The 27,091-nt window shown below is 42.9% G+C and overlaps 1 protein-coding gene and 1 pseudogene across 3 annotated transcripts in view; one reads left to right on the forward strand and one right to left on the reverse strand.

Moving 5' to 3' along the window:
• The window catches only part of LOC126544740 (ral GTPase-activating protein subunit beta), a 66,877-nt gene that overhangs the window by 21,529 nt on the left and 18,257 nt on the right, over positions 1 to 27,091 (forward strand). Inside the window, exons 10-21 of one of the 3 annotated variants that reach the window (XM_050192198.3) lie at positions 505 to 647; positions 739 to 842; positions 1,374 to 1,487; positions 3,603 to 3,725; positions 11,451 to 11,570; positions 17,762 to 17,902; positions 19,144 to 19,370; positions 20,248 to 20,358; positions 21,463 to 21,652; positions 21,957 to 22,045; positions 24,074 to 24,198; positions 26,106 to 26,276. In XM_050192198.3, coding sequence (XP_050048155.1) covers positions 505 to 647; positions 739 to 842; positions 1,374 to 1,487; positions 3,603 to 3,725; positions 11,451 to 11,570; positions 17,762 to 17,902; positions 19,144 to 19,370; positions 20,248 to 20,358; positions 21,463 to 21,652; positions 21,957 to 22,045; positions 24,074 to 24,198; positions 26,106 to 26,276 — 1,658 coding nt within the window. The remainder of the gene's footprint in view (positions 1 to 504; positions 648 to 738; positions 843 to 1,373; positions 1,488 to 3,602; positions 3,726 to 11,450; positions 11,571 to 17,761; positions 17,903 to 19,143; positions 19,371 to 20,247; positions 20,359 to 21,462; positions 21,653 to 21,956; positions 22,046 to 24,073; positions 24,199 to 26,105; positions 26,277 to 27,091) is intronic. The other 2 variants (XM_050192200.3, XM_050192201.3) reach the window with 2 other exon arrangements.
• On the reverse strand, positions 6,869 to 8,433 carry LOC140213681 (tigger transposable element-derived protein 4-like; annotated as a pseudogene).

Raw genomic sequence — 27,091 nt, forward strand, 5'->3', positions numbered from 1 at the left:
AAGTGGCATGAAGGGAGGTCACGTGGAAATTACGTCGGCTTGTCTGTTTTGGCCTGGGCAGTTCAAATTGAAGAGCCGTAGTGGAACCTTCAGCGACAACTTTCTACACAATAAAGTGATACATTGGTACACAGGATAAATAATCTAATATATTGGCATTTCTGGATCAATAGTCTATTGATCTAGCTTGACTTATTAATTCAATCAGTCAACTAGTTCTGTCTACTTTATACATCCTGATCCTCCTTTTAGACATTTTTAGACATCTGTTAGATGTTTATCAGATGCCTTTTAGATATTGTGGTTTGCAAAATTGTACCCATATTTTATTGTGGAAACACAGAATTGTAAACTTGATGCTTCAGTGAAGATAATTCTAGAGGTGACGTTGCCCTCTTGCCATATCAGTCTAAGAAGAGTTTTCGAGTCGAGGCCTGCTTTTATATGTGCCGTTAATCCAAAATGTTGAACATGAAACGAGCGTGTCCCATTGCGCTTCTTCAGCTGCGGAGTCAGGTGGTGGCCAGCATCCTGCTCAACTCATGCAACCTCTTCCGCCAAGATCTGGAGGGAGTCAACGTACTGCTGCCACTTTTCCTACAAGCTCTCGAGTCCGTCTTCTGCGCCGATAAGGATTCCAAGATTAGGTCAGTGCAAATGGCTAGTTTCCCGTGGTGTTCATATCCACTTACGTGGCATCGTTCACATTTCTTTTCTTTTGTGTCTGTGTCCTGGTAGGTCTCTCTCCAATGTGCCCCAGGTTGAACTGCGTTGGGCTTCAACGCACCTGTTGCTGTCGATGTTGCCTTTGCCGTTGCACTATGGGAACCTTACTTTGAAAGGTGAGTTTTCCGTGCTCAGTGAAAGAATTCTCTTGCTGCTGAGCGAGTAGCATTAAAAATTATGCAACTCCCTACGCTCTCTTGGCATAATAAAGGAAGAAAAAAAACTGGCGCTGGCTAATGTGTGACGATACTACAACATTGTTTGACAAGTGAAAACTTCTTGACATTGCCTTCGCAGTTGCTGTGGTGACCAATATGCTTTTGTGAAGGTGGAAGGAAAAAAGGCCAAAGAAAAAGGAGAAAGAGTTGAGAAATTTGTCAGTCATCCACAGACAGTTATATTGGCAAATAAAGAACTTGTGTGTTGTTCATATGGCTAAGAACTTTTCTTGTGTAATGTGGTGTGTGTGTGATAAGTTGTCTGTAATCTTACTTTCATATGTGGCTCATTTCTCAAATAGCCTGACATCACATCAGCAACGCTGTTGAGACAGTGACGAATACCATTTGCCGTCTAAAGGCAGTTAGATGAAAAACAAGGAACTGTGGATCATGGGCTCATTGCAGCTTATCAAAATTTTATTGCAGATTTCGGCACAAACCAGTCCATCACATTTCAGTCACTGCGAGCACGGCTTATGAACCTGCTGATTGGAGCGTTGCAGATTGAAACGGATTCGACCAACACCCAGATGTTGCTTGGTAAGACCGCTTTCTGCTGGTGCTTTGTTTAATCAGCATAGGCTCTGATCTTTATTGCAGTGCTAGTCTTCTGAGGTTCTTAAAGTGGCTTAATGCTGCATCTTGCATATTGAAGGCCGTGGCGCGGTGGCTTCTAAACATATATCCAATGGGAGAAGTCTTGTCTACTGTCAGTTTAATCAATTTTATCAACTGCATGTAGTTTTACGCTATTGCGTGGTGTATGCATAAATCTAAACACCAGGCCTGTGTCTTGAATACTGAACGCCATGATATAGCGGATTATTAGTGGCAGGGAAATCTTGCCAACCTTTAGTTTCCTTGTTTAACTTTCTCAATTGAATTTTGCTTGACACACCACGCAATCTATGGATGAAGTGCAACAATAACCAACTGCATTGATATTGCGGAATTCTTTGAGCAACATTTCAGTTACAAGTTAGCAGAATTGAGTGCATCAAGAAATCCTAGAGGATCACCTCCATCTTGCATGACAAGATGCGTACTTACTGTGATTGTCCGCCTTAACATGCAAGATATCCAGCACGGTCCTTGCGATGTACTCAAGCTCACTTTGTTAACTCCTGCATTCTCAACACAAGCCTCGTCTTGAAGATCTGCCTCGACTCCACTGAGTAGAGCACAGTTCTGTCACTTGACTAAAGATGACATTGCACTTCCAAAACTCTTCTCAACAATTCCCGAGACAAGTGGCTTGGGATATGCACCTTTATTTCACTGCATTTGCGTAGTCATCCTGAACATCTGACTACAAAGTATTTTTTTTTAAAGAATCAATGTAAAGTGTCATCGAAGTGCAGTGGCCATTTCAGTCGAGGAGTAACGCTGCCATCAACATTCTTTTCACATTTTATTGTAGAGAATGTCCGCCTTCCAGAAGCGCTGGGATTCAAAGCTGATATGGCTGTTAACTGGTTAGAGATCAGCAGGAGACAACTGGGAAAAGGAAAAGAAAATGCCGGGAAGAGATCGTACAACCATGGGTAACTTTAAGAGATAAAGAAGAGATAGGGAGAATGCTAGATTACAGTGTAGTATCACTCCTAGAGCTTCCTACAGTAATTACTAGAGGGAGCTTTTGCACTAGTGTCTACGGGAGCTGCAGTTATGGCTGCTAGCTCATAGATTTGCCTAAAGTTAATCTCTTTCTGATTTCTTGGACATGCTCGCTTACTGGGACTTTGCCACGGCCCTGCAAAATTCCAGACGCTGCTCTGCCTGCTGCTCGATTTGTGACATGACTCATGTGTGGTGCCGCAAACATGGTGGCCGGTGACAGATTTGCTGCCATGTTGACGTAGCACCAAACCACAACTTTGCTCACCGACTCGTGATAAAACAGTGCTTGTTAGGCCTAGCGGCCTAGGCAGTACTGCCTTGACAAAAATTTGCTGTTGCTTGGCGGAATGGCTGGCAATATGCCATTGCAGGAAGCTGTTCATAATAATAGACTTTGTCGGCAATCTAACGAGAGGTCACACTTGCTGGCTGGACTGATGGCTGTATTAGCATAGTACTGGTCCGCAGGCTGCATCTTCTGCTTCCAAAAGATCGGTTTGCAAGAGTACCCGGCAAGAGAAACTTAATATAATTACATATTCTGGACATATGTGCGTGTTTCGTCCAGCTGTGTGGTTTGCTTCAGACACAGCCAGCTAGGCCAACAAGTTGGTCTCATATAAGTAAGCCAATTGTATGGTTGTGTACTAACAATCGTGCAAAGCATGTTTGTAATTTATTATTGTTCGTGTCCTGCATATCAGCCTGTATGCTTACAATGAATATTGAATACATGTATATAATGAAGTTATTTTTAAGTTGTATGCAATTTTGTTGTAACGAGGTTTAACAGTGTCTGTCGCCAGCCAGATTCACAGGGGTTTCCATTAGCAGTCATCATTGCTCAGTTGAGGTGGAATATTGAGGGGAGGAATATTCTGGAATATGAAAGTTACCTAAGTTACCTAAGCCTTTTGTTTGGTGAAGAGGGCTTTTTTAAAAGCAGCCGAAACACATTTTTCAGCTGCCTTTTTTGTTAGGTGTTCTGCGTTTGCTTTCACTGCACAAGTAGCATTGGCTTCTGCCCGTTTGTAGGTGGCCTGCTGTTCTGCGTCCAAGATGCAACGGCTTATGAGGAGGCCAACCAGGTCACGCAACCGGGACCCTCCGGAGGCCAGGACAATGCCAGCATGACTTACTCTAACCTTCTGTGCTCAGGTGTGGTACAGCATGAACTTATATATGATATAGTGATGCTAAGCAATATTTCCTCCTTTTGGTTGAATAAGATGGTTTGGCAGAGTAACCAGGGCAGCTCTGCCAAAACTTGGAAAGTGGACAGGAACACCTGGTAGCGATGCAAAACTATTGATGAATTGACGGTCGATAGTATCTATAGCTTTCTTTAACTATCGATGCAGTCAACGTCCGATTTTATGGACTGCGCCGGATTACGTCCTCTCTCTCAGGCCGTCGTAGCGTGAAAGGGCAGTAACATGGTCATAGGGCAAGGGGGTAGGAGATGGGGAGCCGGTTGAATAACGGATAGCGTGGCTGAAGTTCTTTGTAGTTTGCCGTGGTCCCATTTGAAATTTAGGTTATATTCTAGATTCCATAAAGTGCCGTTCCAGGGAAGATTCTACGTGAAGAATATCTTGTAAAGTGTAATAATAGCAGGGAGAATACCAGTGAATGGGGGTAGCTCATATTCTAGTTGACCTTAAGAGATTGAAATGGAGTTGGGTAGGCGATCTAGTGCGCAGGTCAGACAACCGGTGGTCTGTTAGGGTTACAGACTGGATGCCAAGTGAAGGGAAACATAGCCAGGGAATGCAGCAAATGAGATGGTGTGATGAAGTTAGGAAACTTGCAAGCATAAGATTGTGTCGGCTTGTGCAAGACATGAGCAATCGGAGATCACTGGTAGAGGCCTTCCTCCTGCAGCGGGTGTAAAATGGCCTGATGATGAGTAGCAGAGATGAAAGCTAATGAAATGTTGCGAGGCCACGGTAAAGCATGATTCCTCGCCTGCCTTCCTTTATATTGGAGCTGCTCTGCCGGTGTCACGTGGCATCTTGGGTCTTGTCCCCTGCCCTTCAGCACAGTGGTGGGCCTTGGATTCATCGTTCAATTATTTTTCAGAAATTGGCCTTTTCAGACAGCTTTAGCCGAAGTTTTCTTCGTGATATAGAAAGGCCTAAATTCCTTGCCATCATCTTACCTGGAAAAATTGTCTTGGGCAGTAGTAGTTCGTAACACACTGACAGTGCAGTGGTTTGTGCTTGAACTAGGATGAAGACTGTGGGGCTGTAATGGGCGTCGCGCGTACATCTCCAGGCAAAGAAACCTAATAATGCTATTAGGTTAATAACAGGCTTGTACCTAACGAATTACATGTAATTAATTACTTGTAATGAATTACATTTTCAGTAACCAATTGCATGTAACCAGTTACACTTGTGATGAAACAAGCTCTGACAGGCGACGCAGCTTTGAGAACTTAAATTTGGCGGCAACTACAGAGTCCAAAGGTATGAAAACTTTTACGTGAGTTACCTCCTTCCCACATTCAGTGTCCTGCAGCTACGCCTGGGTCACCTGAATGTGACTGGCTTGCAGGTACGCCTACTTCTCCTGGAGGTCCGACCTCTGAGCACTTCTCAATAAGTTTATCTCCCTCTCTCCTGGAAGTGCTTATAGGCAACCTTCATAGGTCACGAGAGCTGCTGCTGAATTCTTCTCTAGTGGGGTCTATGACTTTTCTGATATAGACATATGATATAGACCAAGGATTTTGGCAGGTTAACTCATGTTTCTATCTGTTTGATATTAAGTGACTTTTATGCACCTATTTTTGTGATTGTAGTTTACGAACAGTACTTCTAGGGCTGAGTAATATGCAGCATTATATTAAATTACATAACAGATTTGGACACCTTTTCAAGAAATGTGAATGTTTGCTGGTGCCCGTTACAATTAGTTGTTTAAGTCTAAATGACTAACAAGTGAAGGGCACCGAGAGGAGGTCCACCATATGTTGGCCAACAAATTGAAATGGCTCGATAGTGATGGTTGCTTCGAACGTTGATGCCAGGGAATCACGTAATACGATTTTTTCAGTTTATCATTTGTCCTGTCGCGAACGCCTTCCCCTTGCCCCAGTAACAATGAAGCACTGCACTTCATAGAAAACCCAGACCCAAGATCGTGACATTGAGCACGCTTTCCCTGCATCGGTGTCTGTTGGCTTTACTATATGGTTGTTACTAATTGCAGACCTCAGAGCCCCTCAATATCTCGTATCTCTGCACTATGGAGGGACTTAATTAGTGCTATGGTCACATGGTACCATGTTGCCTTGTTGCTGTTGGCAAACCTTGAAATCTGGGCAAAAGTAGAAGGATCTGGTTGCACTTGGGAATGAGAAGCAAATGTTCGTGAAGTGGCAAAGCATCACTTCTTGGAATTATATTTATTTCACCGCCACATACAGAAACAAGCGCTGAGTACATGGTAGCTTCTTTTTGCATGTGTTTGTGTACTGGGTTTCAACCGCTGTGGCATATTTTGCTAATGATAGCAGCAGTATTTGCTGGTAGCAGCACATAGCTGAATCTTATGGCCTCAAGGCTGCTGTTGTACAATTTCAGTAGGGATGGGAGTTCAGCACTGGAACCAGTACATAAAAGGCACACAACAAAGGACTGTTAGGTTTCAACCACTGTGTTATATTTTGGCACGCTTGGCAGTAGTGCGTGCTTGTACAGACAAAAAGAGACACCTCTAATCACAGCAAATGTACAGCACAGCCGTCACGTGGTGCTCGTGTGGTATTTTGTGGTCACTTCTTTGGCAACCCGCTGTAGCATCTCAGCTGGTTGTGGTGTTCTGGCGCAGTGCTTAAGGTCATGGGTTCAATTCTCAGCCACTACAGCCGCTTTACGGTGGGAATGCAAAAACGCTTGTATGCCATGCTTCGGGCCTGCGTTGAAGAAGCTCGGGTGATCTGAATTCTAATATTACTTCACAATAAACCAGTTCTTTGTTCTGACTTTTATCTCATTATATTACACATCTTCCTATGTATTATTTACGGGATCAGCCCACATTTTTGCCTATGGACACGACAAATGCATCGGGGGGCAGAGCTATACAGTGCAGTCCACTTATAATGATATCGAGAAATACGAAAAATGCGATCGTTATAAACGACGATCGCTATATCTGGACTGCTGTAAAGAAATGCCGCCGAACGTACCTTCGTAGCTCCGAAGCCGAATTTGCCACTTGCACTAAAGAATAGATGTCGTAGAAAGTAGGCTGTGAAAAACAAAACTTTATTTCTAGCGCCAAAGATCGTGTCAAGCATTAGGCACGCTGAAGTAATCTGAAATCTGCACTTGCTTTTGCGGCAGTTTCAGATTCACAACTGCGGTATGCGCAGCTTCCAGCTGCTGCACGAACACTGGTGGCAATCCTTTGGAATGCATAAAATCAATAAAGTAGTCAATCGACGGCAACACAGTTTGCATGGACATCAAGGTCGAGGTCATGGAGCCACTGTTAATCTCGCCACCATCGCACAATATTACCGTCTTTCGTGACAGCACACCTTCAGCAATCGCCTCGTCGGTGATCTCATCGCAGAATGAGGCAGCACTGTCTGCAGTGAAGAACTGCTCCATCGACGCACCACCTGTGTCACCAGTAGCAACGTGCTCCCAGAGCTCGGTTAAGTCGGTGGCATCCACCGTGTTGGTCTCACTATCAGTAGGAGGGGTAGGTTCATCCTGGCGCTCAAAGCCCGCCTTTTTGAAGCAATTTTGTATGGTGGACTGCTTCACCTCATACCTCGCACCATAGACGAAGCGCATGGCCTTCAAAAGGCTGGGGGCCAGTCTGCATAGCCCGACGTGCCAGGAGCTGTGTGGTCAATGACTAAGATTAGCCACTCAAGCATGTGCCGCCGATATAAAGCCTTAAAGTTGGCTATCACGCCGGCATCCAATGGCTGCATGCCTACCATCATGTTGGGTGGCAGAAACATCAATTCGACCGATGTCAGCTTTGGGTTAACGCTGTGTGCGCTACAGTTGTCCAGTAGCAACATTACTCTTCTTCCTTGACTTTCAGTTAGGCTGTCCAACTTGAGCAGCAGCTTCTCAAACAAGTCGCGAGTCATTCACCGCTTCTTATTGCTGCGATAGCAGATAGGGATGTGCTGATTCTTGAAGCATGCTGGCTTCTTGGATCGCCCAATAATGAAAGGCTTGAGGTGATGGTTCCCATCCATGCTAATGCACAGCAGCACAGTCACCTTAAGTTTAGAGTGCTTCCCGCCGGGGCATATATCTCCTTTAAAAGCATGCATCTTTGATGGCAACATTGCAAAAAAAAAAAGAGCAGTTTCGTCACAGTTCTAAATATCCTTGTCCGCGTAATGCTCCAGCACACCAGGCAGCTTTGTCAGTAGCCAGTGCTGCTTCGTCTGCGTATCCAAGGACGGCGCTTCCCCTACCATGTTTCTATAAACGATGCCACGCCACTCTTTAAAACGCCGAATCCAGCCTCCTCCTGGCTAAAAATTTGGCTGTTCCAGAAAATAAATGAAGTTCTTTGCTTTGGCAGCAAGTATTGGCCCGCTGATTGGCAGATTATGTGCGCGGCTTGTGATAAACCACTGGTAAAGCGACTTTTCCACATCGGTGTACAAAGGGTCCCTAACCCTTTTTCGCTGATCGGCATGGACACTAATACTTCCTGCCTTCGCAATTGCGGTGCTCCCGGTTTTCAGAATTGTAGCTATTGTCAACTGAGCGAGTTCATAGTTCTTCACGAGGGGGCTCACTCTAAAGCCATGTTGAAAATCCTACAAAATTTGCATCTTTGTGTCAAGCAACATAGCTTTGCGCTTTGTCGGCGGCATCTTCGAACTGGGCTGTCCTCTGCTTCGGTGGCTTCAGCTGTGAAGCTATCGCGCTCGCTGCGAGAGGGACTGAGTTGGGGGACGGGCGCCACCGCTTTGCTTCGCTTTTTACCTTTGTTTTCTTGTTTCCTCTCTCTCTTTCGGTGTGATTGTGGGTAACGCTTGAGGTGCAAAAACGTGAAGCAGCTGGCGCCATCTTGTGATGCGCTGCGTCAACTCACGATCCTCTCCGGTGCGTGGGTGGTATGGGCGAGGCGGGACGCGCTGCGCGGTAATGGCGACAGATACGAACTCGTGTAGGGGAACATAGTGCCATCTCGGCATCGTTCGTTTCAGAGAAACCAAGCAACGCAAATGTCAGGATTACTCTGCATGGAAAAAACACTCTCTTGATGGCAAAATCTGGATCGTTATATCCGATATGTGGTGAATAACATATCGTTACATGTGGTTTTTTCCCCCATAGACCTAACACATAAAATGACACTGTTACCTTGACCCATCGTTATAACTTATATATTGTTATATGTGGTATCGCTGTAAGTGGAATGTGCTGTACAGCTTTGCTGTAAAGGTATGCTTCTGACAAGCGCTATATAACCAACAGGTTAACTATTCTCTAGCCAAACGGCGACCCCAAGTCTAGACCGTAAGATGAAGGAAACATTCTCTCGATGCCTAAGATCCGAGATAAAAGTGATAGGCCTTCGCATGGCTCTAAGAAACCTCATGCCAGTCTGTGCATGGTGGCACACCCATAAAATGTAATGGTAGCCATGCATCCAGCCAGTGTCGCATGATTCAAACTGCCCTGTGCTGAGACCCGAATCACACCTATTCTAATGCTATATGCCAGAGCACTGGTGCGGAAGTCAGATGCAGGACAGGGCCAATTGTTGCCTGTTAGGGAAGGCCACCCATTTAACTAATTGGTGCAACCTCAAGTTGTGAATCTGCTCGCACCCACCCGCTTGCTGCGCACGAGAATGCCTGCGGCGATGCCAGGAAAGCACACCGCAGAAGGGGTTTCGAGGCCCCTCGTCATTGTCAAGTGCGATTGCTAATGTGATACCGGTAATTTTCTGGTAGTTTTCTGCGCTCCCCAAGTTCTGCGGTAGTTAGGAGTGCCAGCTGCGTGTTCATTCTGTATGCATGGAAGATAACGCTCTGTGTTAGCCGTCGGCGACCTTTACTCAAGTGCCGTCAGTGCACAATGAGCCCGTCGAGATGAAAGCCCCCCCTGCCCATATTGCCCGCGCTGTGCCTTTTCAGTTTGTTTTACTACCATTTGGGGCTGCAGGCTTGCATAGAATATACCACTAATTTGTGTGTAGGACTTTTTCAAAACCCTTGTAAATGTTGCAACTATTTCTTGTATGTTGTAAAGTTATCTATTATATTTGTCTGCTTTGGATAGTTTCACAGGTGCAGTTTACAGAACTCATGAGCTGAAGAACTTTTTGGTGCTGTGTTAAAAATTTGTAAATTTCATGCTTATATATATTGAAATTTATAAATTTTTGACAATACAGTAGAACCTCGTTCATACGTGTTGGATGAAGCCGGGAGAAAAAAATTACTAATCGCGAAAATGTATGATCCCAAGTAACCAAAAGAATTTCACAGACTCAATCAACTATTGCTGACATCTACGTAATGCGAAGCGTCACGCGGATCATTCCGCCAAGAGGCACCAACGTGCATCGGGTCTGTGGTGCTCTGACGGCCCGGGATGCATTTTGTTGTTCTTCTATTGCATGGTGTTTTAAGAGGGTGACGGGAAACTGAAACAAAATCAAGGTGGTGGCCGACGCAGAATGCCTCCGAAGCAAAACGTGATGCCCACATCGCACCGCCTGCAGCAGGGAACGGCGTCGCATTTGGATTATCACTTACTAAATGCGTGCAGTACGCTACCAATGGCACTGCGCACCACGTGCTGTAAAACAGATAGTGAAGATGCTTATCGCAATAAATTTGGCGGCGATAGCTGTCAATGCGGCGTGCGATGACCCGGGCGGTGCAAGAATAAGACTGTGCATGCCGTCGTTTTCACGTGAGATGGGCGGCTATGTACTGTACTCAATTGCGCATGCTTCACGCCTTTTCTTGTTCACGTGGGATGAAGCGGTTGGAAAACATATACGATTGCAGTCTGCAGCAGGAAACACCGGTGCATTTTGGCTATCGCTTATTAAAATTTTGGCGGCATCATGCACTGTGAAAGAGATAGGTGAAGATCCTTATCGCAATAAGATTGGTGGTGATAGCTGTGAATGCTGCATGCAAAGACCCTGGAGAAGATTTGCTAGTGCTGAAGTGAAAAACAGTGCGCGCCGTCGTTTTCACGTAAGATGGGCGGGAGAATATTTCGATGAACCTGCCGCGGCGGGTGGCTATATACTGTTCTGCATTAAGTGCGCCTCGCGCATTTTCTTGTTTGCATGGGATCTAGCGGCTGGAAAACATATTCGATCGCAATTTGGCAGCATACTGAACGTTGGTGCCAAGAAATCATGTTTCCTGGGAATGTATGAACCAGTAACAAATGAGCATTACTTTATTGGGTCATTTCTTGTGTCCTCGGTTGCGAACTTTGACGCCGGGATAAACGTACGTAACTGGAATGTATCAATGAGGTATTACTGTATTTGTAAAAAAATTTCAGCTGCTAAACCAAAATTCTGCCTCCTCAAGCCACTAGAATTTCACTTTCTCTCACAATCACAACAAACTTAATTCAAATTGGTCCTGTGGTTGTCTCAAGTGCATTGAATGCATTTTTGCAATTAGTATGTATTTTAATAGGGAAATCGAGGTTGGACCTGAGCTGAAGATTTCTGCCAATTTCAATTTTCATTGCTGGAACACCTTAGGGTTCCCTCTGTGTAATAGAGTGTGGTTTGGTTTTTAGTGGAGACATCAGCCACCATAAACAGTAAACCTACGCCCGTTTTGGAAGGGAAGATGCAGGTTCGGCGAGTGTCTTGCCATCACAGAAACCTTCTGCCCTACAGATGACGAGGTGTCAGCACGAGAAAAGTCGTGTAGTGCGTCATCTGACTCGGATGCTGAATCCTGGTCAAGCTCAGAAGACTGTGGTAAATTCACTTGGGCCAGATGTGTACCGTTTGTCTGTACGTGTATGCCTACATCTTGTGTGCCTGTGTGCGTGTGCATTCAAACAAACTTGTTTGAAGTGCTGTCTCTCTAGCAGGCTGTGCCGTTGGTGTGAGACGCTGCAGTGACTAGCCTTAACACAGCTCTCTGACTGTCCGTCGATTTTTCGCCGTGCATTTTGGAGCAGTTTGCACAATGTCTGCAAAGGCGTGCATGTTTAAGAGGAAGCTTTACTATGGGGTGTAACTCTGGTTTTTATATTCAAGTGCAGTAGGCTCCCTTCAGATGAATTTGTGACATTTAAGAACTCCACAGTGATGAACTTAGGGGTGTAAAGCATGGATTTATGAAGCGTAGATGCGCTAAACTTGTTCGTGCCAGGAAGAGGATTGTTCATTACCAAAGACAAGCTGCTTTCATGTTATGCATTTATATATTCAGTGGTTCTACTGAGACTATTGTAATATTGAAAAGGCCGTACAATCCATCAAAGAAGTGGGCAGCTGGCAACTGTGATCACAAGATAACATGTTCATGTAGATGGCAGTGGTCTTTGAGAAGTTTACAGTGTCCACTAAATGCAGGCTAAAGATGAGAGGCTTTAAATTGATACCTTTCAAGGTGATGCCTCTTTTTGAATCACAAAGAATTTAGAAGACACCATCAAGTCTTTGTCAACATCCCAGTTTTTAAATATTGCTCACATTCCATCTGAACATTGCAAACTTGGCTATCATTAATTAGTCGAAGTCATTGTGTAACTCACATCCCCATTATGGTAGTGGTTATTGGGACCCGATTTTTTTTCTGCCAGCTTATAAAAGCGACTCAAGCCTTCCCGGAAGGAGCATTGCAGTGAAGCTATGCAGCTGCCCCTTGAAGTGACACTTCACAGGGCTACCGTAACTTACAGTACGATGCAGTATTACTTCACAATAAATCAATTCTTTTTTTTGTCTTCTACCTCATTATATTACATATCTTCCTATGTACTACCTCTGGGACAAGCTCACATTTTTGCCCACAAACACGACAAATGCATAGGAGGGTAGAGGTATACAGCTTCGCTGTAACAATATGCCTCTGACAGGCACTATAACCGAATCTGTTCATTTAAATACAGATAGCTTCATTCAAATGGCTTCAGTCGAGGCCGAATGAGAGGATTTTTGCATTTCTTATATAGTATTTTAAGCTGGAGCGATCCTGAAATAAAGCTTCTTCTGGAGTGGAATGTGTTTTGAGTACTTGTTCATAGGTGGCAACGCTGTCACCGTAGTGCCCTGCTGCCATGGCTAGCAGCAAAGAACTTGTACGCTGGCTTATTCATGTTTTTTGTGTGTGCATACGCATTTTGGAACAGTTTGCAGTGGCTTGTAAAGGTTGTCTGTGTTTAAGTAGAATCTGCTTGAAGTGCTGCACTATGAGGCAGCAAAGTAATCCATAGTTAACTGAGCAATAAATTTCTGGCATTGTGAACGTCGAAGAACAATTTGCTGCGGCTGTCTAAATGCAAGCTGCTTACAATATGCAAGGTGTAGGAATGGGGCTTTCAAGGCAGTGCATGAATGGCTGCGTCGTTCGTGATTTGGATATCTTGCCTTTCATCTTCGAAGCAGCAGCCACGTGGTATAATTAATTGAATGTACAAGCTTCGCTGCAAAACTATCTGCCCTTCACACAACCTCCCAAGTTGGTACGGGCAGTTTAAGTGTTTGAAAAACACTCGTAACAGTCACTAGGTATGAATAGTAGCAATAAATAACTACAGTGTAAGTGTACTTCTTTTAACCTACCATCATCATTACCGAGAAGATGGGTTCTACATTTGATATCATAATGGTGGCATTAGAGTAAAAGTGATATCAGAGGATGCATCATTGGTCTACTCTCGGGTAATAGAACCCAAAATTGATTTTAATGGAAGGACACATACCTGTTCACCTTGTAAAAAGCATAACTGTACTGCAGCGAAATAGAAGGGCACACGGACCATGCCACACTCATTCTTTTTAAAAGCTAGTTTAGCAAGAAATGATGGATCATGGAAGCAGAACCTGAGCACTTCTGTTAGTGGAAGCAGCTCCCCATTTGACTTCCCGCTATGCATAAGGTTGGCATTGCAAAAATAGTTTGATTGTAGCAGCAATTCATAGCCTTGACTGTGACAGCAGTTATAAGACCAGTATCACTTCTAATTGGCACATGATGCTAGTGTATACTTAGATTTTGGTAGGCATTAAAGAACACCCCCCCCCCGGTAGTTGAAATTGATATGGCATCTCCCTACAACTTAATTTGACTTAATTTTGATTCTAATGGTGGAAAAGTTAGTACATGTTCTATTTAGACAAACTATTTTCTGTCTGAATCGCAACACCGAAGTTATGGTGCTGTGATGTGAGAGAAATTCGGCACAGGAGTACTACTTGTGTAGTGAGAAATGTGTGGTGAAAAAGTGTTAAGGAGTGTAATACTACTTACAATCTGGTGTGGGACAACTTGCTTGTGAATGCTGATAGCTGCCTATCTGTGACAGTGTATGCCTTTCTGCTCCTGTTGATGCATGCATTTGTGGACAGTACTGTTTGCTGGTACTGACCGATTGTTTTGTTGTGGTGACTAAAACATTTACTAATACTTCAAGTTTGCAGATGTGATTTAGCTTTCTATGTAGCCATGTCAGTTGGAAGTCGCCAGTGTTCTGTTGTCACAAGGCTAACCAGAACTGATATTACCAGGTTTCTTTTTTTGAAACAAATTTAAATATCACCAGTGGCAGGTAAAATAGTTCTATCATAGGCCTGACGTAGAAGATTTGAGGTTGACAATTATTGCATGAGAAATTGCAGTAGGTGTTTAACTAATTAACGAAATGTTTATCTATTAGCCTTTTAACTACCCTTTAGGGTACATGTTGCAATTACTAAAGTCAGTAAGTACTCAAGAGACGTTTAAATGAAATTTCAATACTAGCAACCGCTTTTGCATTAGCACGGTCATACGTGTGGCAAAAGCTTTTTTTTTGTCTAGTTCATCAGAAATAACCTTCTTAAGCAGGGAACTGTAAGTTTAACTGGAGCACCAATGCATTTTGTCACATAATTTAGAAACCTCTATCATGAAACTGGTAACACCCTTAACATTTGTTCCAAATAAATGTGCCTTGAAAACTCACTGGCTCCAATTTTTAAATTGAAACATGTGCCCTGAAATAATTGTTGGAAAGCTAAACTACTAAATTTTGTTAATCAGTCAGTGCACCCCTTCGATTAATCCAATGCAAGGAATAGAATTGTTCCATCTGCCACAGGTGACCTTTTTTCACAAGTTCTGTTGAAAAAAAAAAGAACACTGGGCATACAGTCGACTTCCATTAATTCGATCCTGACGGGACCGACGAAACTACGTGAGTTATCTGGCCGGTCTTATGAAACAAAAGGCAGAAGAAAAAAACGCCAAAGCACGCCGTTGATTCACTTGGCGGTATTTGCTTTCAAAGTTAGCTTCCCCAGAACACAACGGTGCTTTGCGGTGAAGCATACTAGGCGGGAAAAGACGCCACTGTTACGGGACATAGCACGTGTTCCTTAATTCGCACACACATGCGCCGTCTCCGGTGATAGTACGAGCACCGGGAGGCCTAATAAGCTTACTGGCAGGTCTTCAGTGTTTTAGATAGACCCCTGCTCTTTTTGTTGGCTTTAAACGTCCCTTCGACGTTCGGAGCTTTTCATCTTAACGCCTTCCCGTTCGCTAGCTTTCCCAAATACACTTCTCCGCTTCTCGGAGCACAATGTGTGCGTGCACGTATAGTTAATACGCGCTAGGAACGGCCTCACGTGCAAGACATGCATGGTGGGCGAAACGAGGGCTTTAATTGCCACAGCAACGCCAGAAACGGCTCTGAATAGCTGCTCGTACGCTGATTAAGCATCTAGGTACTCTTACTGTGACCGGAGACGGCACGTGCACGCGTGTATAACTAAGAAACCCGTATTTGTGTCCCGTGACATAGCACGCACCACAGCCTACCATTCTTGGTATGTTTCGCCGCATAACATAACTGTATTGCGGCGAAACTGACCAATTAAGTTTGAATTATCCGGTAAGGGTAAATCTTGAGATCGAAATAACGGAAGCTTTGGCCCACAGAAATACATGATCGCCAGCCGGGATTTTCGGTCTAGAACTAATTAACCGAAAAGTCGAATACAGGAGTCGAATTAACGTAAATCTACTGTATAAACATTATTGAGATATAGTTCCGCCCGCTTGGTGGTGGCACTTGTGAATTGTAAGGCTTTAAGTACTTAAATATATCAGCAATAAGTTTGTTGTTCTATGATCTTATAAGTTTAAAGAACTTCTGTATGGTGTTCAAAAGTGGTTTACATTTGGTGCAAAATATGGAAGCCTGAAAGTGTCTTTCTAATGTGAGTGAGGCATGAAATGTAAAATATGAATTCCTTTTTGATGTCCGTGTTCTGATTTTCTTTATTAAACTAAATTCTAAACATTTTCTGAAGTGTCTACGTAATGTGGATCATGCATAAACATTGAAGTGGGAAATGTTTGTGTTACGTGTTTTCTAATTCTCTTCACTAAACAATAAACATATTGCATGACTTGTTTGTTGTAGGTGCTGCAGCATGCTTTAAAGCAATGTGTGCATAGCTTTAGCAGCTTGAGTGACCTTTTCTTCAAAAACACATCGTATTCAGATGTGCTCTTTAAAAAAATAGTACTTTTCTTTCATGGCTGTTATGCGTAAAGAATCACGCATAGTGCTTGCTGTTGGAGTCGCATTTGTAATTGTGGCTTATGAATGACGTGTTCCACACGGTCATCTTCTGGTCCTGTTGTGACACCCATGCGGTGTTTCTGGAAAAAATGTATGCCCAAGCTTGAGCTACGTTTTTGACATGTCTGCATTAGAAAAGCATGTGTGCTTTTCATGCATCTCATTTACTTTGTTAGTTTTATTAGTTTCGAGATGTTTACTAACACTTTGCTCTGTTAAGCATAATTATCAGAGTTGATAAAGCAGCTTTGAGAGTGTCAGTGAAATATTAAAGCCACATGACATTCACCTTTTGATTTTGTATGTAAATGCAAAAGTAGGTTTGCGTCTGAGTTTTTTAGTGGCGGTAGAGCTCTACAGAGAAGCCACTATGACACCTAAGCTTTGCATGTCATTTTTTATGATAAGGAAGATACGACGGGCCTCTGGAACTTGCTGTTGCTAGGGTATATAGTACGCCTATCACTGCTGACTGCATTTCACTTGCTTTTGACAATGTTATCACTACTCAGCCTCACTTTAAAAGTTTTCATTTATGTGTGCTATGTGTGCTATCTAGCAAGAACGAAACGCAAACTTGCTTCATGTTTTGCCACTCGAGTTGACAATGCAATATTGATCCACAACCGTTTCCTGAATGTGCATTGGACATGATCCTCTGCATCAAAGCATGAATGGGAAAAAAATTCTTGTGATGTTTTAATGAGTCTGGGATAAACTGCTGTTGGTATTGGGTTTGATTCACAAACTGGGACAAAGGTTCAAGTTGCAAAGCCTTTATTTTAAGAAACCCATATAGGTTTTCTTCATAGCCTCACAGGCTACTCTAGGGTGAATGGTAATTTTTTTCTTTCATGAAATCAAGCCAATTGCTCATGTTGATGAAAGCAGTATAATCATAAGGTTGTGCATCCCGGTTTATAAATAATTGCGCATTTTTGTTTTCTTTTATTAAAAAAAGAGACGAGTTATACACGTTGTTGTACAGATGGGCTGTATGGGTCATACAAGCTGTATTATTTGCTTTTTTTTAATTTTGTTTGTTCCTTTTCCGAAAGTTGTGATTTGTGGCTTGGTCTGTGTGTAGTCTATGGGCTGCTTGTATGCATGGAACTATGGCCATTTATGGGTCTGCCATTCCACTGGTATTAATGTTCACTGTACTTCTCGCTTGCTTGGCCTCTGTCCTCATGTGCTTGCAAATAGCAAGTAATTGTCTATCATATCCTTGTCACTGTTGTTAATTGTGTTCATTAACGACACACGCCACTCAGTGGTTTGTGTCAGCAGATGTCAGTGTGTCCATCAAATGTCACTGGTTTCTTTATGAGGATGCCTTCCTTCATTTATTTCTCTATGAATGCCTTCTTTATGGTGACCTGCATCTGTGCTTCTCTTTTTTAGATTCAGCCAATGCTTTATTTGTGCGTTCCATCTACCTCGTCTGCCACCGGCTGATTTCCTCTTGGAAGACTGACGTCCACGTTTCACTGGCCGCGCTCGAGGTGTTGTCGGGACTTGCGAGAATCCGCCAGCCCCAGCAAGGTGACAATTACTTTGCTTTGAAGTCTGAATCTGTGAAACAACATAGTGTTTGTGTTGACATCTTCAAGGCATCTTATATGTACATACCTTAAGGTATGTACATATAAGATGCTGGGACAGCTTATGTTCATTACTGCAGCCGGACACTGAAGAGAACAATTATTTTTTTTGTATTAAGAAATTAGCATTCAACAGTTACCCTTCTATAATTGCTTCGAATTATTCAACACTTGTTTGTTGAATCATTTCATAGAGGCATGTTCATTTAAAATGCAACAAAGTAAACTGAGTGTCTTGCCCATTTCAACAAACATTTTTGATAAATAAGGGGATAATATCGGTATGCTAGCTGTTAATTTATGTGATGTGTTTCTTTGATCTGTTAAGAACATTTGATACCTGAACCTCTTATATGCGGGTCAGCTGCATAACTGAATGTCCATCGGAGTTTACGAAAATGGAATCACTTCAAGAAACACCGTTATCCATTTAGACCTGATTGATGTGTCAATCCATTTTGGAACATCTTTGGCAAATTTCACCTATATGCTAATAAAACTCCTAGTTCGTAGGCAAATCCATTGCCTCAATGGGCCACCTATTCAAACTAACAAACAGCCCTTGTTGTTTTAGGAGTTCTCAGTTCAAAAGTTCTCAATTTAACAAAATAATTCTTGCATCCCATGGAGTTTGTTAAATCAATGTTTAACTGTATTAGTGTCTATAGCAATAAGTATGTGCTGTGGCTTGCTGAAGTGATCAAGGCCTGCAGATAATCGAAGGCTGCTTCATAAAGGTTGCACAGCTTAACACATGATAATGTAGCTCATGTTCAGACCTGCTTAATTGTTATCGGTAACGGTGAACTACATTATATTCCAAAAGAGGCAAAGAATGAACTTGGCAAGTTTAAAGAACTTTTGCTGAGATGCAACAGCCGCAATACACCGAAAGCCATGATATCACAACTGACTTACTGGCGCTCAGGTTTCGGTACAAAATTAAAAGAAGTGTAACCTTAGCCGTTATTTTCTCTTGTGTAGTAAACAATGTATTACCGTGAAATTAAGCAAAAAAAGAGTTTTGAAGTAACGCTTCAAGTCCAAAATGATTTACCGTTTCTCTTAAATGTCCTTTTAACAGCACGACCATGTAAGTAACCACACGCTGTCATCGCAGTCGGTGTCTTCTGTGCGTACGCAATTCATAACTTCTGTTTTTCTGCGTGTTCTTTTACGCAGACTCTCTCGAGTGTCCGCGCGCCGTGAAGTGGATCTGCGACTTCATCGTGTACCAGTGTCAGCGACCGCCGCCGTTCCACTCGCGCGACCTCCACTCGACCATCGTGGCAGCGTTCCAGTGCTTGACGGCGTGGCTCATGGCGCACCCACTCCTCATGCAGGACAAGGAGACTGTGCACCATGTGCTCGAGGTCGTCGAACTCGGTATATCGGGATCCAAGTCGCAGGTACTCCCCGTGGAGTTTTGCATCTTGCCACACTGGTACCTAAAGCGCAACTCCAGTGATTCTGCAGTGAAGCTGTTATTGCAACTGGAGCCACCCAGAAGCATATGCGTTAATGCTGAATGTGCAGGATCTGAAGATATCCAAAACTGTTTAAAAAACCAGAAGTCTTAGCATGTTACAACTGCGATATGGGAGCCGGTGAGGGTGTTGCGTGGAATTAAGTTTGGGAGTTATGAAATAATGGGCATTGCGGGAAATTATCAAAGTTTCGTTGTGTGCTTGCTCGAGCTATTGCTCGGTTTTTATGAAGTTTCGGGGAGGAGTCACAAAAGGAGAAGGAGGAGCTCAGGGCGAGAGTGTAATGTTGCACCGCAAATTGCCAATTAATAAATGTAGCTTTAGTTTGTAGGTAAGCTTTGCTCAACTCTAAATCATACTATTTGGTGCACACGACTAAAGTGCTTGAGAGAATGTTCAATACTATAATTCTGTATACTTCCTTGGGCCTATAGTACTACTGGCCATTTAAACAGTGCAGAGTTAAGCAGTTACAAGGTTTGCACAAACTACTCTGATGTGCAAGGTGTGCGAATATGAAATGATGCACTGAATTGGCTCTAAAGAAATGGCTGCTGCTAAAGTTTGGCTTCAGATCTTAACTGACAGTGATTGTTGAGTAGCTAGCTTTCTTGCTTAACTGCTATATCTCTTTATACCTTTGTATCTCTTTGTACTTGCTTGGGTTTGCTGTTGAAACAGCAGCTTACAATCTTGAAACACAAATTTAATGTTCCCCTTCATGTTTGCCCTCACTACATTATTCTATACATTGTTGCAAATGCCAAAAATATTTCTCGCCATTTGTTGTATATTACAGCCGAAGGTGTCTGATGTACCCCAGCTGAAAGCCGAAAAGGAACTCAAACCTTCCTCCCTTCGGGTTCGAGATGCTGCCGAAGCTCTCTTGTCATGCATGATGGATCATGTGGTGAGGAAGCTGACCTTATTTCTTTAGAAGGCAAAGCATTCTTTGCCTCGTGCCTGGTGCTTTGTGGTGGGCAGGTAGATTCCTGTCTCATGCTGTTTTGGGTCTCCACAGTAATAATAATAATAAAAAAAATTTGTGTCCTATGGTAGCGAACTTAGCACCGCGGTCCCTCAACGGCGATAGTTCAATGCTGTACCCATTAGACCACATACACGTGCATGCTGTACTTCTCTCATACCAGTGCCATCTGCGCTTTGAGAGAATTGGCGCATGTGTCACGTCGCATAGTAGCAGTTCACTTAAAAAAATCGAAAGATCATGTGCCCAAGTGCCAGTTTTTGTTAAGCCAGAGGTGCAAGAATCGAGTGCATGAATAATTGTGAACCTTACCACTGTTCTTTGTGTGCACCATGTTGCATGGCAACAAGTTGCTTATAAAGATCACAGCATAGCAGTTTCTCGCACGCTTTTCTCGTGGCAGCCTATTATCTGTTAGAGCCCATGTGGACGAACAATTATAGATACATGGTAGAAAAAAACATCTAGACTTTTTACATGGATGGAGACAGAGTAGACACACATCTACACTGAATTCACAACTAAAGTTTTGTTGAAGATGCAGCAAAACATATTTCTCCAATAATCACAGAAAAGGATAACATGAAAATGTAACGCAATAAGTAAAAAGCACCCTTACATTTGAAACACCGTTTTCATGTGCACATACTATCAACACGTTTGCCATTTGTTGAGAAAGGCTATTTCTTAATGGAAATATTCCTAACCAAATGTCAAAAATTTCTGGAAAATTGCAGCACTAAATGAGAAATCTGCTCCAGCCAGTAGATTCTGCAGTCATTAGATTTCAAATGTTCCTTTAAATGCAACAAACCTCCTCGAATTTGATGCAGTGCATGCTGAGAAATACAATTTCTTCGTTTCTGTGTGCATGCATAGTCACTCCTCAGTTAAAGATTCCTCTTGGCTGTGAACAGGAAAGAGAAATGCTGTGTTTCTGAGCTGGAGTGTCCATGCGTACGTGTTAAAGCAAATGAAACATTACCATTATTGCTGGTTGACCATTACTGCCATTGCCTGTCACAGGGCTACTTCCCCAAGATGGCCGGTCCGGAGACATTGTCTTCCCTGCTTGACGAAGAGGCACTGCTAAAATTTGGCAACGCTGACGCCACATCATCGCTGCCGGAAGCCGTTGGCAAGCACTTTCGCTACTTCGTCTCGCAAAACTCCGCCGTCATCGCCGTGCTGGAACAAAACCTCGGCAACGACCAGGGTGAGTGAGTTAAATCCAGAGCCTGCCACTATGACATCAGTCATGCGACGGTACTGCTGACAAAACATATTTGGGACATTGTGACTTCTCATGCACATAATTGCAGCCTCTTTCAGAAATCTGCATGAGAAAGCATTAAAGTGCTCTCACATGCAATCACTTAAAAATCTGTTTCCCCCCGCCCCCCAACATATTACGTGGTGTATTGTAGAACAACCTAGTCAGTTGGCAGTAGCACCACAAAACGTGCTTCTGAATGCAGCTCTTTGTTGCATCATTGCCTCATGAAATGATTGATATGCAGGTGCACTTCCAACCGTGACAATTTTGGTCAGGGTCCCATTCGGGAGGCATGCGTGGACAATGCAGCTACGTCAACTTCCACGCCACAAGGTAGGTTTTATCTGCCTCGGACTGTTTCTTCCGAGTCATTGGAACTGAAATTGCAGCATTTTTGTCGTGGCAACTTTTCTTCTTCTATTATGTTTGATTATGTAATTAGTGATTTGTTATTTAGCATTTTGCATTTTTTATATGACTTAGAATGTTTCACATGACAGGCTGCCACATTTTTGTTATTTTCTGCCATTGTAACATAGCAGAGGCTAAAAATTAGTACAGTTAAATATCTTTTCTGGACTGCTTCACTTTTTGTGCTTTATTGCGACTTATTGAGTGACGTAGCAAATCTAATAGATCCCATCTAATAAACGCAACCTGCAGCCGCTCAGATTCTGCAAGATAATTTGAAAGAAGGAAAACGATAGAAGATAATAAGAAAAAACACATTTGACTTGAACTTAGAAGTGTACTTTTATGTTGAAGTATACTGCCAGGTAAAAATACGCTTTTATGTGAGGTTAGAACATCCAAAATTAGTTTTTACACCATCTGTTACCTCTGGATGAAATTTATTGGCTTGTTATAAAAAAAAAAAACAACTGTGTATAGCATGATAGAATGGCTTTATATTCACACATCTTTGTGCCATACAAGCTATTATATGGCAGGGTAACCATCTCGCAACATTGTGGCAGCCTTTAAATCAATCAACACTCGCAGAGGTGATGACTGCAAATTTTTGCACCTAAATGGATGCAGTCGTGCAAGTTTCCTGGAGTGCTTGTTCACATTGTGGACTCCCTGTGCAGAGCATTGTCTTTCGAGTCGGCAATGGTGACGTCCCGTCATGTTTTTGTTATGTGACTGCACATGACACGAAAATCACGCTTTCTATCGTTTAGACATCCCATTAAGATTTAGGAGCTCAAGTTTGGTATGTCACGAAACCTTCTCAAGCTAGACGGGTTTAAGGTTACTTTAAGATTATGGAGGAAGGAATGAGCAAGGAGGGAGCACAGTGCAACATGACTGAAGCCAAACATATCAGCCTAATATGTGAGCGTCATGTCAGAGCACGCGGTAGGCCTCAGTGCTACCACTCTGCAGGCAGAGCTACGGCAGGAAAGCCGAGCAAGTGCTCACCAATTAAAATCTACCAGGAAACAAACATTCTCAGCCAATACTCTAGTCCCAGAGGTCACATGTCGGGCTAACTTTTCGAGGGAAGCAGCGACGGGAATGGTTCCGCGGAGAGTTGGCTTGCCAAGGCTGGCTGCATTACATAGGCTCCCTCCTAGTTTATTTCCTCACTCTATGGTTAAGATGCACCAACAAGCTTTATCTGCCTTCTCTATTGCCCTTTATGGATGGAGTGCTGCTGCAACACTCAGAAGAAAAAGAGTTTTTTTGCCGAGTTTCAGGCTTGAGTAAAGAGTTTCTGGCTGAATGTCCTCAACCAACACTGTATGACAGGCAAGCATCATTTGTTGGTTTAGAGCAGGAACATAGGAGAGGGAAGAAGTTTAGCAGGTGGCTTGCTTTCTTTTGAAAGCATGGTCGGAGGAGACAGACCTATGCAAGATCTCCGGCTGCATTGGTATCACACATGTGGCGTAAACCAAATGCAATGTTACACCCATGGTTCACCTATGACAAGAGATGTCTGTACAAGTTCCAAACAAAGCACAGGTGGCTTGGGGTGCCAGTTTGTAAGGTGTACCTCACTTCCAATTCTCTGCCTGGTGTTGCCCCCCAATGCAGAGAAGTTTATGCGAAATATTTCTTTTTGTACGTTATGCTTATTCTCGGTGTATTTTGCACATTTAGATGCAAAATAAATATTTTTTACATGTGTTCATATACATCTCACCCTTAGAGAGTTAAAAAGCAACGTCGAGTGCAACACAGCAAATAGTAATCAGAATTTTTGGCTACTTTCGTATATTCTTGTGGCTATTTTTTTTAGTCTTGAGACCTGGCAACTATGCTTGCTGTGAAGAACAATATGGAGTGTGTACTTTGGTGGGTGGCCCAAGATTGTTTGTGTCACCTTCAACAGCTGATTTACTCGCTGCGCAGTCTAATGCTCGAAGTGCTGCTGCGAACCCGGGCAGGCCGATGCCCTGTTACGAACCGGCGGATCGAACCAACCCGCCTCCGTCGCTGTTTCCCGAAAGCATCGCCGAAATTCCGACCTGCGAAATGTAAGTCCCTCTGAGCACATTAAAACTGGCTGGATTCTGAATCACCACTTGTTCACCCTTTGCCATCACTTATCTCTATTTGGTTTTCTTTGAAAGAGGAACTAAAACACCATCTAAGGAACTAAAAAGAAAAATTTAATTGTGGAGGTTATGCTTCAAAACCATGATCTGATTATGAGGCACGTCATAGTGGGGAACTCCAGATTAATTTTTACCTCCTGGGGTTCTTTAACATGCACCTAAATCTGAATGCATGGGTGTTTTTTCTTTTCGCCTCCATCAAAATAACTTGTGACCTGCATGTTTTAAAGGTACTATGTGGCTGATGACAATGTTTGTTGATGGTTCATGCTTTCTTGTAGTAGATGTCTTAATTCGTGTGTAACACTGGCCATCTATTGGAGCTTTATTTCGTGTTATGTGCTGCAAGTTCGTGCTTCTTCACTTTGTTAACGTACCTGTATGAATGTTAGAAATGTAATTCATGACATCTGTCGGAGCTTTTTTGTGACATGCAAGGGAGTTTATGTTCATTAAATGGTGAGAGAGGAGCACAGTTTTATAACTCAGACAATTATTTTTGCGATAATATGTTTAGTTGCATTTAATGTTTTGCCAAGTTTTGATCTACTAAGCCCGAGATTAAATCCTGGCTGCGGCGGCCACATTTCGATGGGGGTGAAATGCAAGAACGCCTGTGTATCATGCTTTGGATGCACATTCTGCAGATGCAGATCCCCAGCTGGTCAAAATTAATCCGGAGTCCCTCACTGTGGCGTGCCTCATAATCAAATCTTGGTTTTGGCACGGAAAACCCCAGAACCTAATTTAAAGTTTTTCGTCAAGTTATATTTAACTTTAAAGCTATATTTAATGTGCTTAGTTATAAATTTGGGAGACCAACAAATAGAGACATGCAATCTTTCTGTATGAAGGAAGAAATAACAGAAAACACAAGAAAAAAAAGAGAAAGAATATATAAGCATCTGCATGGTTATCTTTTTTTGGTTTTCGTCATGCCTTGTGCCTCATTTATAGTTAACTTTGGTTGTCAAACGCCCCTCTGATGACTCGGCAGCCATGGCATTCTGCTGCTAAGCGTGAGGTCGAGGGTTTGATTACCAGCCAACAGTGGCCATATTCCGATGGGGACAGAATGCAGAAAAGCTCATATACTGTGTTTGGGGTGAAATTTATTTGAACCAACCCCCACTAAAATGTCTCTAAATAACCCTATGTTGATTTTAGACGTTAAATGCAATCAGTATTCTTACATTCCAATTTGAATTACTCTTATTCACGATAGACATATTGCAAAATATGCTGTATCTGAATGCCTAGCCAGTGGCTAGTTGAGATTCGTTCAAGCAGAAATAATGAAGGGGGCATATGACACGCTAAAACAATAAGCCAACACGAAAATTACATAGTACTTCAAACAAGCTTATTCAGAAGGTGACAGAAATATTCAATGTGTGTTAGAATACACAAACTTGTTCAAGCAACACATTCGTATAAACTGTATATTGTGCATTGAGCATAATCGTCATATACTACCAAATTATTGGATGTAATGAAATGAACCTAAAATACATCTCACCAGTATCAGAGTGTGCAACGAGTATTATATGTTTATAATAAATGGTGGCTATAACAGAAATATTTTTGTGTCGGATGCAGTTTCACTGTAACGAGGCTCAGTTGTATAGCTAATGAATAGAAGAAATTCTGTTACAGAAATAAAGACAGGAGAGGAAAGGGAATAAGCTGCAGCATGTTTTCTTTTTTTTTATTAACCTTCGCTTGTGGTTGACTTCAGCTAACCTGAGCTTGGGTATGCATGCTGCCTGCATTGAGTGCATCTTTTTTCGTTCCTGTATCATTTGCTTTCTTTTTCTCAACCCCAGCGACAAGAGTATACCGGACCCGACGTCGCAAACGCTGACGCGCGATGAGGCCCAAATGTTGGGCTTCCTCGACCAGCAGGCCAAGGTTGAGAAAAGCATCTGCCGGCGATGGGAAGAGGCCATGCTAGAGCAGGACTTCCCAGATCCGGCCACGGACTGCCACGCCCCGAGGTTTGTTTCGAGTTGGCTCGTATGTGGCTGAAGGGAACGATGGAAGGGTGTTCATGTATCTGTTCATTGTCTGGTGCCTGCGAGCCATATCACCCATTATAATGTTGTTGCTGACGCTGTACGGGGTGGGAAAGAAACTTGTGGGGAAACCACAGAAAATGATTGTAAATGCAAGGACATAGCCGAATGCATCAAGAAAGCTTCATTAAGAGCTTGAAGAAAGTTTCAAGCAAGGACTTGCAAGCAAAGCAATGGTGCACTTGATGGCGTATGTTTGTTGCAGTAAGGATATTTAGCTAGCATTTGTTGTCATTGCATGATTCTATCAACAACAGAGCTGTTAACTGGCACCCCCCATTGTGGTAAGAGGGCCACTTGCCTCACTTAGGAAGCATAAAATTAAATAACGCACATATTGAATCGTTACATTATTCTGACCTGAGTATACCATGCTTTCAGTTGACAACTTCAGCATAGATTAATGCTGGTAAGGTCTGCTTACTGTGCCTCCTTGTCATGTTGTAGGGTGATAGTTTTATGCAGGCATGATGATGCTGCCATACAAACTTCTGCATGGGATAGTGCAGTGTGGTCCACTCTTAGAGAGGGTGCTTAGTTAGCATTTGGGCAAAAGTTAAAGTCCTAATCTGACATGAAAACCAGGTCTTTTGTCAGAAAAGAAGTCTTCATGACGGAACCTAGTTGTTTTTCCTTCCCCGTAACGTTAAAGAATGGGTTATGTTATACAGCGAACATCTGTTAATTCAACTCTGATTAATTAGTCATCTTTTGGTGAATTCAATCCTGACCTAAGA

This window comes from Dermacentor andersoni, chromosome 10 (genome assembly GCF_023375885.2).
Source record: "Dermacentor andersoni chromosome 10, qqDerAnde1_hic_scaffold, whole genome shotgun sequence".
Taxonomy (NCBI): domain Eukaryota; kingdom Metazoa; phylum Arthropoda; class Arachnida; order Ixodida; family Ixodidae; genus Dermacentor; species Dermacentor andersoni.